The sequence below is a fragment of the Schistocerca cancellata genome, chromosome 1 (assembly GCF_023864275.1).
Source record: "Schistocerca cancellata isolate TAMUIC-IGC-003103 chromosome 1, iqSchCanc2.1, whole genome shotgun sequence".
NCBI lineage: Eukaryota > Metazoa > Arthropoda > Insecta > Orthoptera > Acrididae > Schistocerca > Schistocerca cancellata.
Genome location: NC_064626.1, coordinates 599,839,643 through 599,857,186, shown reverse-complemented (window position 1 = coordinate 599,857,186; position 17,544 = coordinate 599,839,643). Strand labels below are relative to the sequence as shown.

Here is a 17,544-nt window from a genome sequence, read left to right as displayed (position 1 = left end):
GGACCTTGTATGCACAATTGAATGTAGTTTACCTCTTGGATTAATTTTACTGAATTTACAGCTAGTTACCAGATTCCACTTGTGAGTCTCCTTTCACCCTGATTTTTGATATGGCTTGCAACACACTGTAATTCATTCCTCATCCTCTTGTTAATTGTTTGCTTAGCACGGCAGTCAGTATTTTTTGTTTTGTTTTTTTTACTACTATGTCTAGGGTATCTACTCTTTTTATGTCATCTTTTAACCATATAACTACTTTTTCCTGCCCTTTCAAATGTACTTCCATTACTTCTCTCTGTACAAACCTTTCGGCATGCTTTTTCCATGTCTTTTTCTACCATACTTAAATCCTTATTACGTGTCTTTTTGACATCAGTGACCTTTCCCTGTTTGGCAGTGTATGGCACTTCTGCTTCCATAAGTTCCACAATTACCTTGTCCTGCTTATCTCAAAAATCTACAATTAACTTCTCTTGACTTTTTTTAAACAGTTAACATTCTTGGCTGTTTCCTGTCGGTCCTTTACTTCCGTTGCAGTTTCCTCTTGACTTTCCTTTTGTACTTTCTCGATTTTCCTTAGATTCTTTTGTTCTTTCTTTTATAGCATTGAAACATGCTGCTGTATCCAACTGACTGATACTTGGAGGTTGCTGATGCTCGGTTTTGTTACTAAGTGAGGTCTTCTGTAGCTCTTCTCGCTTTTGTATTTGTAGCATTTTTACTTGCACTAGATTTCACCATTAGTTTCATATAACAGATTCTTTAAATCCTGGACTGTCATTGTCATCCTCGTTACTGAGCTGAGCTTTCACAACACTATTTACTGGTGTTTATTCTTTTACTGACAACATTCTTATACTTGGACATCAAAAGTATAAAACACAAAACACAAGCCCAACTGATTTCCTTTTCGTTTATGTACAAATGTCAGTATGTTCTGTCTATGGAAATTACAACCAAAAATCATGTTGTTTCACCCACAAATTTCATAAATGATTCTACCCCCCACTCTGCAAATAAACCGTGTCATAAAATACTTTTACTCTACAAACCATTGTAATTCATTCAACTTGTAATCAAACCTTAGCAAATTCTTCAGACAGTTTATGCATGATAAGGCAGCATTTGACTGTTCCTTATAAACTACTAGACACACACACACACACACACACACACACACACACACTTGCCTCTGACCAGAAGCATTTGGACAGTGGTGACTATAAATAGCAAGACATGCCTCTGCCAGAGCAAAGACATTTCTGAACTTTAAAAGTTCTAGAAACCTGTGATTTGTAAGGAGCAAAATATACTCTGTTGTAACATCATAGATACCAGTACTACTTACAAGGTGAATAGTATGTAGGGACTGTTTGATACATTTATGGAAGACAGTATATAACAGTTAGCAAACTATTTTTTGTTTTGATTTAATAACTAGATGGTAAATGCAGTATTTCAGTATCATGGCAATCTATTATTATTTTGCAACTACCCAATATCTTTTTTTATTTATTTTTTAATTACCGCAGAGAAGTGTTACTTTATGACAGTACGATCTTCACAATGTAGCATGCAATGTATGGACTACATCTGGAAGCTTGCTGTGCATCATTGTTTGGGATAATATCATAATTGTTGAGAACGATATTTTTTATTTTGTTCTGTGGTATAAACTGTGGAAACTTTGAGTCGTGGAACATACTGTATATATTTAGCAGTGTTCTCCAACTGATACATGCACCGTTCTTTATCACGTTAATGCACCCTCACATTCAACCCCGTTGGTGCATGATTATTGCACAAAAAACAAAATCACTAGGCTCTATCCTCCAGACCTAATCCCTATGGATTTTTTTTACTTCCAAAGTTGAAAACCTTGAGAGTTGCAATGATAGATGAGATAAAAGAAAATTTGGAGATGGTGCTTTGCATGATCCAGCAAGAAGTGTACCGAGACTGCTTTTAGATGTGGAAATGGCATTGGAAGTGGTGATTTCGATGTGCAGTTTTCACAGAGCTGATTTGTAGTCAGGGGCTTATGTTGTTAGCCAATAAACTGATTGTAATAATAATAATACTTAGAAAGTGTATTTTTTTAACAATACAGGAAAAGCTGGCACACTCGTGGGGTATGGAGAGTGTACGAAAAATGCAGTTCATTCTTGTACAGTGTGTGTGGCAAGATGTCCCAGTAGACATCTATCATCCCAGTAATTATTTATCAACCTCTTCAACTAGTTACATGAACATGGTGGTGTAATATGTAGACAGTGTAACAGGAGACTGCGGCAACGCGTTTCCTTCCGTCCCTTGAATGACGAACCTGCACCTACCTGTGAACATTGTCCCAGCAGATCATCAGTAGGGAAGCCGAGCGAAACCTACTGTACTTTGACGTGAACCAGGCTGCAATTAAAGTCACTAATCTATGTTTCGGGATAAAGTTTTCACACGAAATGAAAGGTTGGAAATTTTGTCCTTAATAAAAATATTCTGAAACTTAGGTGAACAAGTATCACTGCCAAGCCCGTGCTAGTCTTAACGCGGTCACTCACAATCCCTTTCACTCACGTTAGCAAGTTTATGGTGTTGCATTTCCCGAAAACGTAATAGCTACAAAAATACGGATTGTTTTTGATTGAGAATGCTCGACAAATATTAAGTCTGTCGGTACCTAACACAGTCACAGTTTTTAGCCACCGACCTGCTCAATACGCCAAGAAGAATTTGTGTTTTTTCTCATCACAAAATTCACTTAAAACTTCCAAAATTTCTACACACCCATCGGAATAATTATGCCGTCACTTTACAACACTTTCGATGTATGAAACACTTTCGATGTATGAAACACTGCTAGATCCGGCAACATATCATTTCCATTGGAACTACTGCTACACACGTCCAAACTCTTTCATGGCTAGGCTCAGACTCCTTTCTAGAATACTCTGTCTTCTCTACCAGCAGAGAAAGGCGCGCGAAGAATATTGCTTTACCATTGGTCAGTTTACTCAACAGCCAATAGCAAAACAATATTCTCCCGCATCAATCCGCACTTTTCATCAATAACCAATCGCAAAATAGTAAACCTAAAGACTACACTTTTTACCGACGTAATTATTTAATATGCTGAAGTTTTGTTTATGCATAAAGTTATTTACTATTGTTATTTATACATGAATTAACTTTACCTTTACCATAAACTTACTTAACAAATCTATTCTACTAAAATCCCCTTTGTCCACATCCATACCTCTTCGAAATGTTCCCACACAAAGTCCCACTACATAACTTGTTAAACAATTATCTTTATACTAACTTTAAACCTCGCTCATGCATCATTCATACTGCTGAAACACATTTATAACATTTTACATACACAAAAAGACATAATAACACTTAATGAAAATACTAGAACAGTTTATGAAAAACATTCTATTACTTTAGTGCACTCTAGTGGGCACAATCGAAACTAAATCAGTCCCCTATTCAATACTGTCCTCTATCAGCTGATACATGAACTACATGCGCGTCCAGTCTCGCATCACCATCTGTCGCTATCCAGCTCTGAGACACATCTCCCACTTAAGCGCCTCCAAGGCAGGATCGGTATACGGCGCTACGCTTCAAGACAAGTGATGACAGAAGAGGGGAAAATTAATGTTCTTGCTGCCGTTGCAGTTGATCCACTCATTAGCTCCCATGCAATCACATGAGGATGAAACAGGCAAATGTCCTACGCATTTTTCATCAACATAGGTAACATTCCTATCAAATGTCTCTTCATCAAGAGCTGCATGGGAACAGTTATGAGGATTGTGTTAACTTCTGTACATGGGCATTAATATAGGATACTCCAGATACATCATGTCTCCTGTTTAGTGATGAAGCCACTCGTGCCAATCATGGCCTGTTATACTGCTGAAACATGTATTATTTGTGTATTGACAATCCCCGTTGGCTTTACCAGGTGGATCATCAGCATGTATGGAGTGCAAACGCATGCTGTGGAACACAGTTGGTCTGTTGACAATGCTGTCAGCATCCATGGAGTGTAAACGTTTAGTGTGGGATAGTGAAGAATCAGCTCATAGGCCCATATTTCACAGATGGAGCACTGAACACATACAAGTATCGCAGCCTCCTAATAGACCATCTTCCATAAATGCTAGAAGACATTCCTCTCCTGACTGAAGGGACATGTGGTACCAACATGATGGCTGTCCAGCCCAAAGTGCACAAAGTACTACAGCATATCTTCACGAATTGTTTCCAAATTGTTGGACTGGACACTGAGGACCTGTAACTTGGCTGGCCCTTTTCGCAGAATTGATGCCTGTAGACTTTTTTTCTATAGGGAAAGTTGAAAGATGCTTTCTACAAGATGTACCAATCACACTTGATGATATGCAACGACGTATTGTGCAGCCTGCTCGGACATCTCTGCTGAAATACTAGCAAATATGCATCAGTCATTCCATACCAGACTGGAAGTGTGCATTGCCTTTGCCGATGGTCAGTTTGAACTGATTGGAATACACATTACTAGTGTATGCACTTGTGTTTTCCTTTAGTGTGTGCTACCACAGGTATTGTATTAAGTTTTGGTGTGGGAACTTTTCAAAATATGGTATAATTCAAAATACAATGTCTTGTAATTGACTAACACTAGAATCCTGCAACAAACACCACTAACATTCTAATTTGCCCTACTTTGTTTCTTAATGACAATAGGAATTGTTCCATTAAAAAAATTGTATGTTTGAACAAAAAAATACACTTTCTTAGCATTGTTACAGTCTGTTTATTGGCTAGCAATATGAGCCTCTGACTAAAAGACCATTTTGTGAAAACCACGTGTCAGTAGCGCTTTCTGTTTCTGCAATATTTGCAGTGAAAGTTTGAAAAAATGGAAATGCAGTCCCATGTCTCTTGACAGAGTGTAAGGGAATGATGTGGGAGACCCACACCACCATACTAGGCAAGGTCCTAGTGGAGGTGGTTTGCCATTACCTCCCTCCAACTGTAATGGGGATAAAAAATGTAAATGTTATGTGACTAGGGCCTCCTGTCGGGTAGACTGTTCGGCTGGGGCAAGTCTTTCAATTTGACGCCACTTTGGTGACTTGGGCATTGATGGGGATGAAGTGATGATGATTAGGACAACACAACACCCAGTCCCTGAGTGAAGAAAATCTCCAACCCAGCCGGGAATTGAACCAGGGCCCTTAGGATTGACATTCTGTCGGGCTGACCACTCAGCTACTGGGGGCGGACTGTAATGGGGATGAATGATGATGATGATGAAGAAGAAGATGACACAACACTACTCAGTCATCTCGGGCCAGGTGAAAATCCCTGACCCTGCTGGGAATCGAAGCTGGGACCCCATGCTTGGGAAGCGAGAAGGCTACCGCGAGACCACGAGCTGCGGACGAAGTAAAAGTTAGAGGACAAAAATATGTTAGCAAAGTTAAAATCTACAAAAGTGCCACTCCTCTTCAAAGTTTTTTTTATCTCACATACAACATACTAGTATTGAGACAATTAAAAGAAAAATTAACAATTTCTCATTCAGTCATAAATCAAGAAAATGAACCGCACATTCGGGAATCATAAAATACTGTCAGGTGCTTTCTTCTCAAAGAAGAAGTAAGCTTTGCAGAAATAGTTTGGTGTATTCAGACACTGATAACTCACAAGTCTATGCACTCAGCTGGAAAAGAAATATAATTATTTAAAAAAATCTTTGACAGTAGTGAAATAGCTAGAAGGATGGAACTGCAGTGAACTAAAATTGTGCACTCAATTCATTATGGGACTGCTCCTTATTACAAAGATAGACTGAGGGAATCTGTTACTTCTTGTAATCATTTTGCTATAGGATTTGGTGAATCACTCAATAAAGTTTGTCAGGAAACTCAAATGCATGTAAATATCTGATTTTGGATCAATGAAAAACTCGAAGTTTGTGCAAAATTCTTAACATATACTCTTCTTCGCCGAAAGTGGGCTTCTGATCTTCTTCTGTCATTCAAGGAAATCCTTCTTCCTTTTATATGCCTTAATAAAATTTCAAAAATCTCACTAGCTGTACCAAATGTTAATCATAAATTTTTCAGAGATCTGAAATCAAAACTGCAGACTGCTAAAGCAATCAGTGATCCAATGATTCTTGATATGAGCAGTTGCAGTTTTCATATCGTGCATGGTGCCTTTAAACATGGAATTGAAGCCACTAATTGGAACATTGTTCAGTTTTTAAGGCCAGTTTACTGCCTGTTTAAAGACATACCAACTTATCGCCTTCAATTAACAGAGTATTCAGGATCAAATGTTTATCCTAAAAAAATCTGTGAGTCCATTGGGTAAAAAACGAAAGTGTTGCTGCTTGTGCTATTGAAAGTATTTGGAATCCTTAAAAAATGGTGGAGGATTTATAGTGTGACAAAAAAGACGAGACTAGCACCAGCTACAAAATTGTAAGAGGAGCTCTTTCAGACCCTTTTCTGCCAGTGAAATTAGCATTCTTTCAGTCATTAGCAAGAATCATAACCATTCCTACAAGAATATCAAACTAATACTCCTGTGGCACTATTTCCGAATAACTCATTAGTGACTCATATTCAAAATATAATGTGAAGGTATATCAAAGCAGTTGTATTGGAGTTTACTGATTTCTTATTAAGTATACACTTCAGATTTGTTGTTAAAACGCTATCAAAGAATTAATAAAATAACAAAAAAGTCACCAATCTTATGACTTTAAAATTTAGAAAAGATGCCGAACTGATTTCATAATACCCTTACTTTGTATGATTACTGAAGCAGTCTCTTGTTTTGAGCCAGGTCTTGTACATTTTCCTAAAGTCATAAGTGAGAGACTGAAAAGTCTACTCACTATTTTGAATGATGATAATTGGGGATCAGTGTTATTGCAGCTGATGAATTTATTCAAGATTTCAACAATTTATGCTCTCAGACTTCAGCTAGATGATTCTTAGAATGAATTAATTGTTGTGCACACAAGTCCACAATCATTAGTAAAACTGTTAAAGATAGTTATTATTTTATCTCTTGGCAATCCTAATATTGGTCTTTCCTGCTCATCCCGTTTGGCAAGTCTACTCTGAACCATTGGTGCATAGATTTTTTATCTATGCAGTTGCATTATATTTTCAGGAATTGATTATTTTCATTGATATATTAGCTTGTGTGGCCATCGTTCCTTCATATGTATCCCTACTGTCAGTCTTTGTTGTCATCTGTCTTGTTCAAACTGTCAACTCTTTTCTACCTTATGTGTCAGTCCACTCATTTATTTATCTGTACCACCTAGATTAACCAACATTTTGCCTCTTCTGACCACCAGCGCCCTGTTGTTGCCCAAACTTGAGTCATTCATTTTTTAAGTAAATTACTGATTTGGGTGGCTGGTCACATTTTCAGTGTTTGCTACACTGAGACACCGATACACTGCAGTGAGAGATAATGCCGATTGAATTTAAATAACCAGTTTTATTAATAATATCCATCTTTTTTGTTACTCTTCTTGTTGTGAGTTGAAGGCTCATTATCCATTTCCTTTCTTTGGTTTAATTTTTTATGATCGTTTAGAAATGATTGGGTTGCTTCAAATGAAATCATGTAAGCACTGGTGGACTTTCTGGTAAATAACACATATATTTTCAGTCATTTCACTTTACAATACAATTCAGTATAACGCACACAACTTGTACTCCATCCTCACACTTTTAACACATACAACCAACTACACAAAAAGCAAAGATTTGTCTCTAACAACATGTAGCAAAGAAATTATCATATATCGATCTATTTATGCAGAATCATATTATGGGACATACATTTCATAATAAAATATAACTAATTGTTTATCATTTTTTGAGAAGTCCATATTCTTGTTGCAATTACATTAAGTGTGTAGAAAAGTTGCAGTTAAACATTTTCGCTTAGCTAGGTAGTAGTGGGTATTTGATTTTTATGTTTCCAATATGGTATCAGTCGTTTCATATGATACAAGATCTATTAGTACATCTATCTCACCATAACCAGTTTTATTACACTCTGCATCTTTTCTAGTACTGATTTACGTGCACATAGATGAGTCCATTGTTATTTACAAATTTGCATATAACAATTCCATTGTTATTTACGAATTTGCATATAATGATTTATTTATGATTCACTACTCTGCAGGACCTTCTCCCGATTCTCTCTCACCAATTTATTTGCAAATTTGACAGCTGTTTTCTTTCCCACTCTCCATTTACCTTGCTTACATGGAATTCTTTCATGTTTTTGGCCTTAGTTTTTTTCCAAACCACTCTGATCGACTTTTAATCGTTTCCTACATTACTTTATTTGCCAGACACAATAGATTGTATTTTCTCCAATGAATTCCTCTTTCTTTTTGCCAGGTTTTTAAAATTTGTCGGTTTTCACAACTTTCACTAACAATTTTTTTCTTTTCCAATCATTTATTCATATCCTATAGGCCACTTTTCTGACGAGAAATTCTCTCCCACTCGTTACCTCTTGTTAACTGTTGTAAATTCTCATGATTTCTTGTATGAATTTTTCTGACTTTCCTAATCATTTTCCCTGTTTTTTTTTTTCAGTTTTTCTATCTTTTTCCACCTTCTGATTCTCTTTTTTGCCACTCCCATAGTCCCTAACATTCCAAACCCTCCTCCGTTGCCGTGATGAATTCTGTCACATATTACATCGATTCCTTTCAAAAACATGCTTTTGCACTGTCGAAACTAATGTCCTGCATTCTGTTGCTTGAAACTTGCTTTTCCCTTGGAGTTACTCCCAAAGGCCTAACATTGAAAGGTGCTGTTTCTGGATGTAATCCTGCTCTACACCAGCCGGTTTTACAGTTTCAAATACAGCAACCTCTTCCACTTCCCTGCTAATATATGATGTATTTGCCTCATCTGCCAATTTGCACTCCACCAGAACTCTCTCCTCCTACAAAATCCTGCAGTTATCTATCCCTCTTGTTTCCTTGAATGGTATCATCCAACAAGCCAACTTCAAACTGCAACAGTATGCCAAACTTTACCTCAGAAAGCTATCACACTGTCTTGTAAACTACCCCAACAGTGGTGTTTCCCTTCCTGCCCCTCTGCAGCTCTCTAAACAGCCACACCATCAACCTTCGCTCCCCTAAAAACCGAGCTTGGCACACCTTCTTAACGTCCCACAGCTTTCACCACTGCATCTCAGACCAATAACAACTCAGTCACAAGAATCAGTCACAACAGTACAGTGTTCTCAACCTCTCTTCTAAAGCACTCCCCTCCTGAATTATATGTGTTATCCAACGGTCTCACTATCAGCCCTAAACCAGCATTTAATCATGGTGCTTTGGTGAAGGACCTACTTTCCTTCACATGTAATGTCAACTGAAAATATCACTCTGCAACCCAGTCCCAAAAACTTTCCTACATCAAATCTGACACTGAACCCAGGTCTTTCCCTCTCATCTCATCTGGTGAGTCTCCTCTGACTGGGGGCTCTGGGCAACTTTTCTGAACTCTGCCTTTTTTTCTAAACCTCGCCAGTACTTTTCTTTCACGCCTTCAGTGCTTCTGCCAGAAGAAGCAGCCACTGGCTCCAGAGGCTTGCAACTGTAATAGCTTTTATGTGTGTTTCTTGTGTCGCCACTTGCCGAGTAGATTTTTAATCCATCCAATTACATTGTATTTTCAAAAGTTCATTATTTTCCCTAATATTGAAAGAGGTTTTCCAGTCAATTCTGAAAGGTTTGTTGAGAACTTGAAAAATTAAATTTTAATTGTTCACTGATTAATATATGACTATATCCTAAATGAAACAAATGGAGATGTTTCAACTCTTAATGTTTAAAAATCTTTAGTTCAGCGTCATTGGAAATGGCTTTGAAAATTGTCAGAAGAAATTGAACATCAGAAAAAAGAAGCTACAATAACTGATTCGAAAAGAAAATGTATTGCAAATAAAAAGATTTGGTGTCAAGAAAAGCTAAACTTATAGATGAGTCAGTACTATTGATGAGCATGTAAAAATCTTCTATAATTTGATCTACCAAATATTAGAATTTTAATTTGTGTACTAGCTCATACAACAAGTTATTAGCTTATTTTTGTGTTACTCATTTTAAATTATATTCATTTTATAGGATTGTCAAATTACCTATAAAATACCAACTACGGAAATGTACTAAAAAGAATAAAATAAAAACTAACTATTTAAATGAACATAAAACGTGTCATCTTAATTTTGGTGAGTTTTGTACCAGATTTAATTACCAACAGAAAACAATCACACATTTAATTGTGTAATGAAAATAAAATTTGAAAATCGTGGAAAATATTACTGGAAAACCTAGAAGTATCAGTGAATTTTTGAATCATTCCTTTGTGTCCATCCTGTCTGATTTCTCCTCTTTTGATGAAACTTTCCCTCCATATTGTGCTACCCATCACATACTTGTAGCAATTTATCCCTACTGCTTACTGTATATACTCTGTTATTATCCTAATGCATACACACACTTTACACTTTTAAAAATTTATAGACGTGGAAGTAATCTATTATTGTATGAGAGATATACAGAAAATAAAATTGAATGAAATTGTACATCATGCGAATAGCAGATTCCTGGAACTAATAAATTTGAAGAATGTTGTATGGTAGGCTTTGTTGTCAGTTTGAGAAGTTCATATAGAAATTGAAAGTGTTGAAATGTATGTGCTGTATAAAGTATCAAAATTGGTGTTAGTATTTGAAACTAGGCAATAAATCTGTGAAACAATAAAAAATTCAGGATGGCCTGTAACAATATTATGAAAGGGATAGTTGCTACTCACCATATAGCGGAGATGCTGAGTCTCAGATAGGCGCAACAAAAAGCCTGTCACAAAGTGAAATTTCGTCCAAAAAGGCTTCATCAAAATTAGACAGCCGACACACGCACCCACGCACGCACACACATACACAAATGCAACTCACTCACACATGACCACAGTCTGAGGCAGCTGAAGCCACACTACGAGTAGTAGCAGCATTGCATGATAGGAGAGGCAACTGGATGGAGGTAAGGAGGAGGCTGGGGCTGGCAGGGGGACGAATAGCAGGGTAGGTATGGGGGATGGTTAAGAGCTGCTAGGCAGCTTGCATGGACGAGGTGGAGAGAGGGTAGGGCAGGTAGGTGCAGTCAGGAGGTTAAACGGAAGGTGGGGGAAAAGTGGGAGGGTGTGGGGGCGGGTTTAGTTGAAAAGGAGAGAAGTAAAAAGATTCAGTGGATTGATGGAATAAAGGGCTGTGTAGTGCTGGAATGGGAACAGATGATGGGACTACAAGGGTGAGGACAATGACTTACGAAAGTTGAGGCCAGGAGGGTTACAGGACAGCCGACACACACACACACACACACACACACACACACACACACACACACACACACACACACACACACACACACACACACACACACGCACGCATGCACACACATACGCAAATGCAACTCACGCACACATGACCACAGTCTGTGGCAGCTGAAGCAACACTAAGAGTAGTAGCAGCAGTAAATATACAAAACCATTAGTATCTCTTGCTGTATTTCATTTTAAGATAGAACATGGTACAGAAGAATTAAATGTTCATCAGTTACTCCTGTGCCATCAATAAAACACTTGAGACATAATCTGTGGTTCTTATTCTGCGACAGTGAAGAAAAATCTCAGTGTATTATAGTTTAATATTTGTAGTACGTTTCTGAATGGAACAATGCATACAAATGTGGTGAAATCTATATGGACCCAAAATGAACTGAAAGAAAATTTGAAAGAGAACACTATGTGTGGTGAGAGTTGTCTATCACATCTTAGTGCTGTAAATGTAAAAACAAAAATTGAAAAATAATAGCATAATTTTTCATGTAAAAACGATATTGTTGTAATATTTGTCTGTTTTTTTTTTTCTTTATCCACTTCTAGTAAAGACACTCATATGAAAGGCAATAGATGTCTTGTGCAGTATTTTGAAAGATAGCAAGGAGAAAAAAATTATTTATTTATTTGCATCTGCCAGCTTTTTGTTTATTTGTTGCACTATCGTACAGTTCTGTCCTTCGACCTTTCCCAACACTGATGTTGGTCATCAAGAAGATAATGTCAACAAATAAGTGTAGAACAGTAAATCCCAATTCTTTAAAGAACTGAACTCCCATTTATAAAACAGCTTTAGAGTTCTGATTACTTTAGGAGAGAGTTAGCGTGTTAGTTATTTGACATTAAGCATATAAGAATAAGAAGTTTAGAAAAGACTTGGGTACTCGGTGCGCTGTTTTAATCAGAAACTAGTTTTTTACGTATCTCAATATTTGACATTGTATCTCTTGAACTTTGCAGGTACTTTCAGTGGTACATGTGGATACTGTCTCCAAATTGTGTTGCAAATAAAGTTGACAGTAAGGAAGTAATTAATTACAATATCATTTCTAATGCTCAAGTTTTACTGCATGAACAGCAAAAATGTAATAAGTGACAAAATTTTTTCCTCTCATCATCTTGTGTGTGCATGTAGGGAGGGGGGGGGGGGCTGTCAATGAGGAAAACGGTTCGTAGAGATCTGAAAGTATGTATAAAGTTTGTTGCAAGTCAGTAAGTCCCTCATTCTCAAATAGTGAATCTATATAGTCTGGGTATTTGCACGTGGTGAGTTATGCTGCCTCAAGACATGTACACAGTTTCTAATTGTAATACTCAGCTTATTGTTTTAAGGCTGTAACATAAGATTATACTTCTTAATGAGTATATTATGAAAGTATATTTAAATTTCATCACTCATGCGAAAAACTGAAAGTAAAACTTTTGTTTCCCTTGGAAGCTGTTAGCAAGGCAACCTAGAACTGGAATTGTGAACTAGGAACTGAGATAGCCTTTTATTAATATAGATATTTGAAATTGACCGAAGGCCGAAACTGTGCAGTAGTACAGAAAATAAATGAAAAACAGACAGTTGCAGGCAAAATGGAATCATTTAAAATTTTTATTGGAACCATGGACCCACGTTCAAAGAAAATCATGACAATTGAAGTTAATGTACTCCAGCAATCTATTTCTCCAATTGGATCCCATTGATGTATATTACTTTGAAATGCATATAGATATAGTAGAACACATAGGTATAGTGGAAGTTCTAAGAATGCCATAGTAATAGCAAAGGGCACTGCTGATTGAGTCAACAACAAGTAAAAATTAATTTGGGAATAGTGCATCAAATTCATGAGAACTGCAGTTCATATCTACCATATAACTGAATTATATCTAAAAACAAAGATGATGTAACTTACCAAACAAAGGTGTTGGTATGTTGATAGAGACACTAACAAACACACACACACACACACACACACACACACACACACACACACACACACAATTCAAGCTTTCGCAACCCACGGTTGCTTCATCAGGAAAGGGGGAAGGAGAGGGAAAGACGAAAGGATGTGGGTTTTAAGGGAGAGGGTAAGGAGTCATTCCAATCCCGGGAGCGGAAAGACTTACCTTAGGGGGAAAAAGGGACAGGCGCGCGCGCACACACACACACACACACACACACACACACACACACACACACACACACACACACACACACATCCATCCGCACATATACCGACACAAGCAGACATATGTAAAGGTCCAACTGAATTAATTTGACAATTCTCTTACAGCAAAATTTAGCTCCATGGGACACTCCATATTTTACCCAGAAAGTGAAACGTGATTGGCTCCAGGTTGGAAGCTCAGAATTTTCACCATATCTTTCCCTTGGAGCATGTATGGAGGGTCTGAATACATTGACGAATAGTCTTTATAACATTAGCTTAGTGAATGATGAAGTACGTCCAGGAGAAGTTTGGTCTCCTGATGTCTACAAGCTTGCAGGTAAAGTAATGCCAATAAATTGTAGTCTTGTGTGTGTTATTAGAACAACTGAGGCAATAAAAATATGATAACAGAAAGCTCTAGTTGAAGTGTAAATAATTGGAGTAAAGGTAACAACTCGCTCAGTAGATGAGGCCCTAAATTGTGGATAGACATAAACAAGTCTGAGAACTTTACTAGCTTTTGAACAGACCCTGTGTGTGTGTGTGTCTCAGTACTTCAAACAGTTGGTGAGTTGATACCTGCCCTTAAGCTATTTAGTACCACTGATGTCATTATAGTTCTTAATTGAGATTTCTTTCTGTAAAACATACGTAATTACAAATGCTGAAAAACTCTGGATGGAATACGAACAATGGAAGAAGTTAAGATAACAACTCACCGAATAGTAGAGGTGCTGAACTGTTGGTAGCTACATAAACAAGAATTTTACACATTCTTTGGCTTTTCTATATCGATTTGAGTGACACTAGAGTATAATCTTTACCCCTTCTTGCACCTGAAGAAACTTTACTTGAATTTGTAATGTATTTTGTTTTATTTTCATTACAAAGAGGGGATATTGTCTATATTTTCTCATATTTAATGATAAGTCTTTTACATTACGGCACTTTTATGTACACCAGAAAATGTTTTCAGCAGATTTACATTGACTTCCCTTACAGGTGTAAAACTTACACGTGTTTTTTTTATTATTATTATTTGTTCCATAGTGGTACACAAAGAGGAAGGACTTCTGGGCCATATATATTGTGACTTTTATGAAAGACCAGGAAAACCAAATCAGGACTGCCATTTCACTATTCGAGGTGGAAAGGAGTTACCTGATGGATCTTACCAGGTAAATATAAATACCTGTGGCTAAGAACAGTTTAATGTAGACATTTGGTTACTTTATTTTTCATACTGAAGATAACATGAGTGAGTAATTAATTGTTGTTATGTATCTAATGCTGTGCTCACCTCTGCTTACCTTATATATTGAGTCACTCTTATCTTGTAATCAGATGTTGGTAATCATATTTTGATGTGGCCAGCTATGCTGGCAATCTCAATATGGAACTGATAGATGTATTAGTTAAGCAAATGTGCCATTCCATGAATTCCGAGTAATGCTCAGTAGGTTTAGTTTGTTAGCCAATTTGTGAACAGTGCATGCTGCTTCAGCTCTGTGTTGTGGCCCATCATGATCTTGTCCAGCAGAAAAGAAAACATTGCTGACTGCAGGGTATCGGGATAAAATGTGTGTCACTCGCAGTATGTGAATTCACCTAGCTATCATCGTTACAGTGGGAACTTGTTGCATTTGCAAAAACATGGGATTGAAGTATTAAATTTTACAAAATGGGAGCATTAAAGTTGAATTAAATTGTTTGTGTTAGTTATCACCATAATTTGTAAGAATTGAATACTACAAATACACTCCTGGAAATGGAAAAAAGAACACATTGACACCGGTGTGTCAGACCCACTATACTTGCTCCGGACACTGCGAGAGGGCTGTACAAGCAATGATCACACGCACGGCACAGCGGACACACCAGGAACCGCGGTGTTGGCCGTCGAATGGCGCTAGCTGCGCAGCATTTGTGCACCGCCGCCGTCAGTGTCAGCCAGTTTGCCGTGGCATACGGAGCTCCATCGCAGTCTTTAACACTGGTAGCATGCCGCGACAGCTTGGACGTGAACCGAATGTGCAGTTGACGGACTTTGAGCGAGGGCGTATAGTGGGCATGCGGGAGGCCGGGTGGACGTACCGCCGAATTGCTCAACACGTGGGGCGTGAGGTCTCCACAGTACATCGGTGTTGTCGCCAGTGGTCGCGGAAGGTGCACGTGGCCGTCGACCTGGGACCGGACCGCAGCAACGCACGGATGCACGCCAAGACCGTAGGATCCTACGCAGTGCCGTAGGGGACCGCACTGCCACTTCCCAGCAAATTAGGGACACTGTTGCTCCTGGGGTATCGGCGAGGACCATTCGCAACCGTCTCCATGAAGCTGGGCTACGGTCCCGCACACCGTTAGGCCGTCTTCCGCTCACGCCCCAACATCGTGCAGCCCGCCTCCAGTGGTGTCGCGACAGGCGTGAATGGAGGGACGAATGGAGACGTGTCGTCTTCAGTGATGAGAGTCGCTTCTGCCTTGGTGCCAATGATGGTCGTATGCGTGTTTGGCGCCGTGTAGGTGAGCGCCACAATCAGGACTGCATACGACCGAGGCACACAGGGCCAACACCCGGCATCATGGTGTGGGGAGCGATCTCCTACACTGGCCGTACACCACTGGTGATCGTCGAGGGGACACTGAATAGTGCACGGTACATCCAAACCGTCATCGAACACATCGTTCTACCATTCCTAGACAGGCAAGGGAACTTGCTGTTCCAACAGGACAATGCACGTCCGCATGTATCCCGTGCCACCCAACGTGCTCTAGAAGGTGTAAGTCAACTACCCTGGCCAGCAAGATCTCCGGATCTGTCCCCCATTGAGCATGTTTGGGACTGGATGAAGCGTCGTCTCACGCGGTCTGCACGTCCAGCACGAATGCTGGTCCAACTGAGGCGCCAGGTGGAAATGGCATGGCAAGCCGTTCCACAGGACTACATCCAGCATCTCTACGATCGTCTCCATGGGAGAATAGCAGCCTGCATTGCTGCGAAAGGTGGATATACACTGTACTAGTGCCGACATTGTGCATGCTCTGTTGCCTGTGTCTATGTGCCTTTGGTTCTGTCAGTGTGATCATGTGATGTATCTGACCCCAGGAATGTGTCAATAAAGTTTCCCCTTCCTGGGACAATGAATTCACGTTGTTCTTATTTCAATTTCCAGGAGTGTATTATAAACACAAGTCTCCTTTGATGGCTGATCACAGGTTAGGCAGCTGCACACACACGTGCCAATGATTGGTGCTGCCACTGGCGTAGTTTGCCCAGCTTCAGATACTAATTTTTTAGAGTTGCCACAAGTTCTGGAAATCAGGGAAATCAAGGAATATCAGGGAATTTCAAACATGTCAGGAAATTTCAGGGAAATTTGAAAAAAAAAAAAAATAAAAGACACTGGGAAAATCTCATTTTTGTCTCAGTAGATGAAATGATTTGTTTATGAGATGTCATGCAGCGTCGCTTGCTGGGCACTGCTTCCCTACCTCCTCATTCTTACTGTTTCTCTGCTTCCTACCAATCCTCTCAGCTTGCAGTCAGTGCTGCCACCACTTCTTGCCGCTAGCCTAGCAGCTGCCAATGAGAGGCAGGGAGGCATGAGGGAGTGGTTTGTTTGGATCCAGTTCTCAGAGTGTGTTGATGCAGCAGCCAGAGACAGTGGTCAAATATTCAGGAGTTGTGTCTGGGAGATTGTGTGATTGTGTATGTGCTCTCATTTTCTTACAAAGGTTATAGCCAAAAATTTACTTGTGAGATTGTGGTGTCTTTTCTACATGCCTGTTTGTGGCTCAACGGTCATCTTTATGGTGAATTGCTACCTATCCTCGTTAGTATTGATTCTCAGAGTATTTGCACAAGTGATCTGTTGCATGAATTGATCACTGCGGTCTCATTTCATCAACATCGTTTTCTGTGA

The 17,544-nt window shown here is 38.9% G+C and overlaps 1 protein-coding gene across 1 annotated transcript in view; it reads left to right on the top strand.

The window, feature by feature from the left end:
- Positions 1 to 17,544, top strand: part of LOC126182228 (mitochondrial intermediate peptidase) — a 148,796-nt gene that overhangs the window by 99,718 nt on the left and 31,534 nt on the right. The window contains exons 7-8 of the mRNA XM_049924832.1: positions 13,745 to 13,958; positions 14,672 to 14,799. Coding sequence (XP_049780789.1) covers positions 13,745 to 13,958; positions 14,672 to 14,799 — 342 coding nt within the window. The remainder of the gene's footprint in view (positions 1 to 13,744; positions 13,959 to 14,671; positions 14,800 to 17,544) is intronic.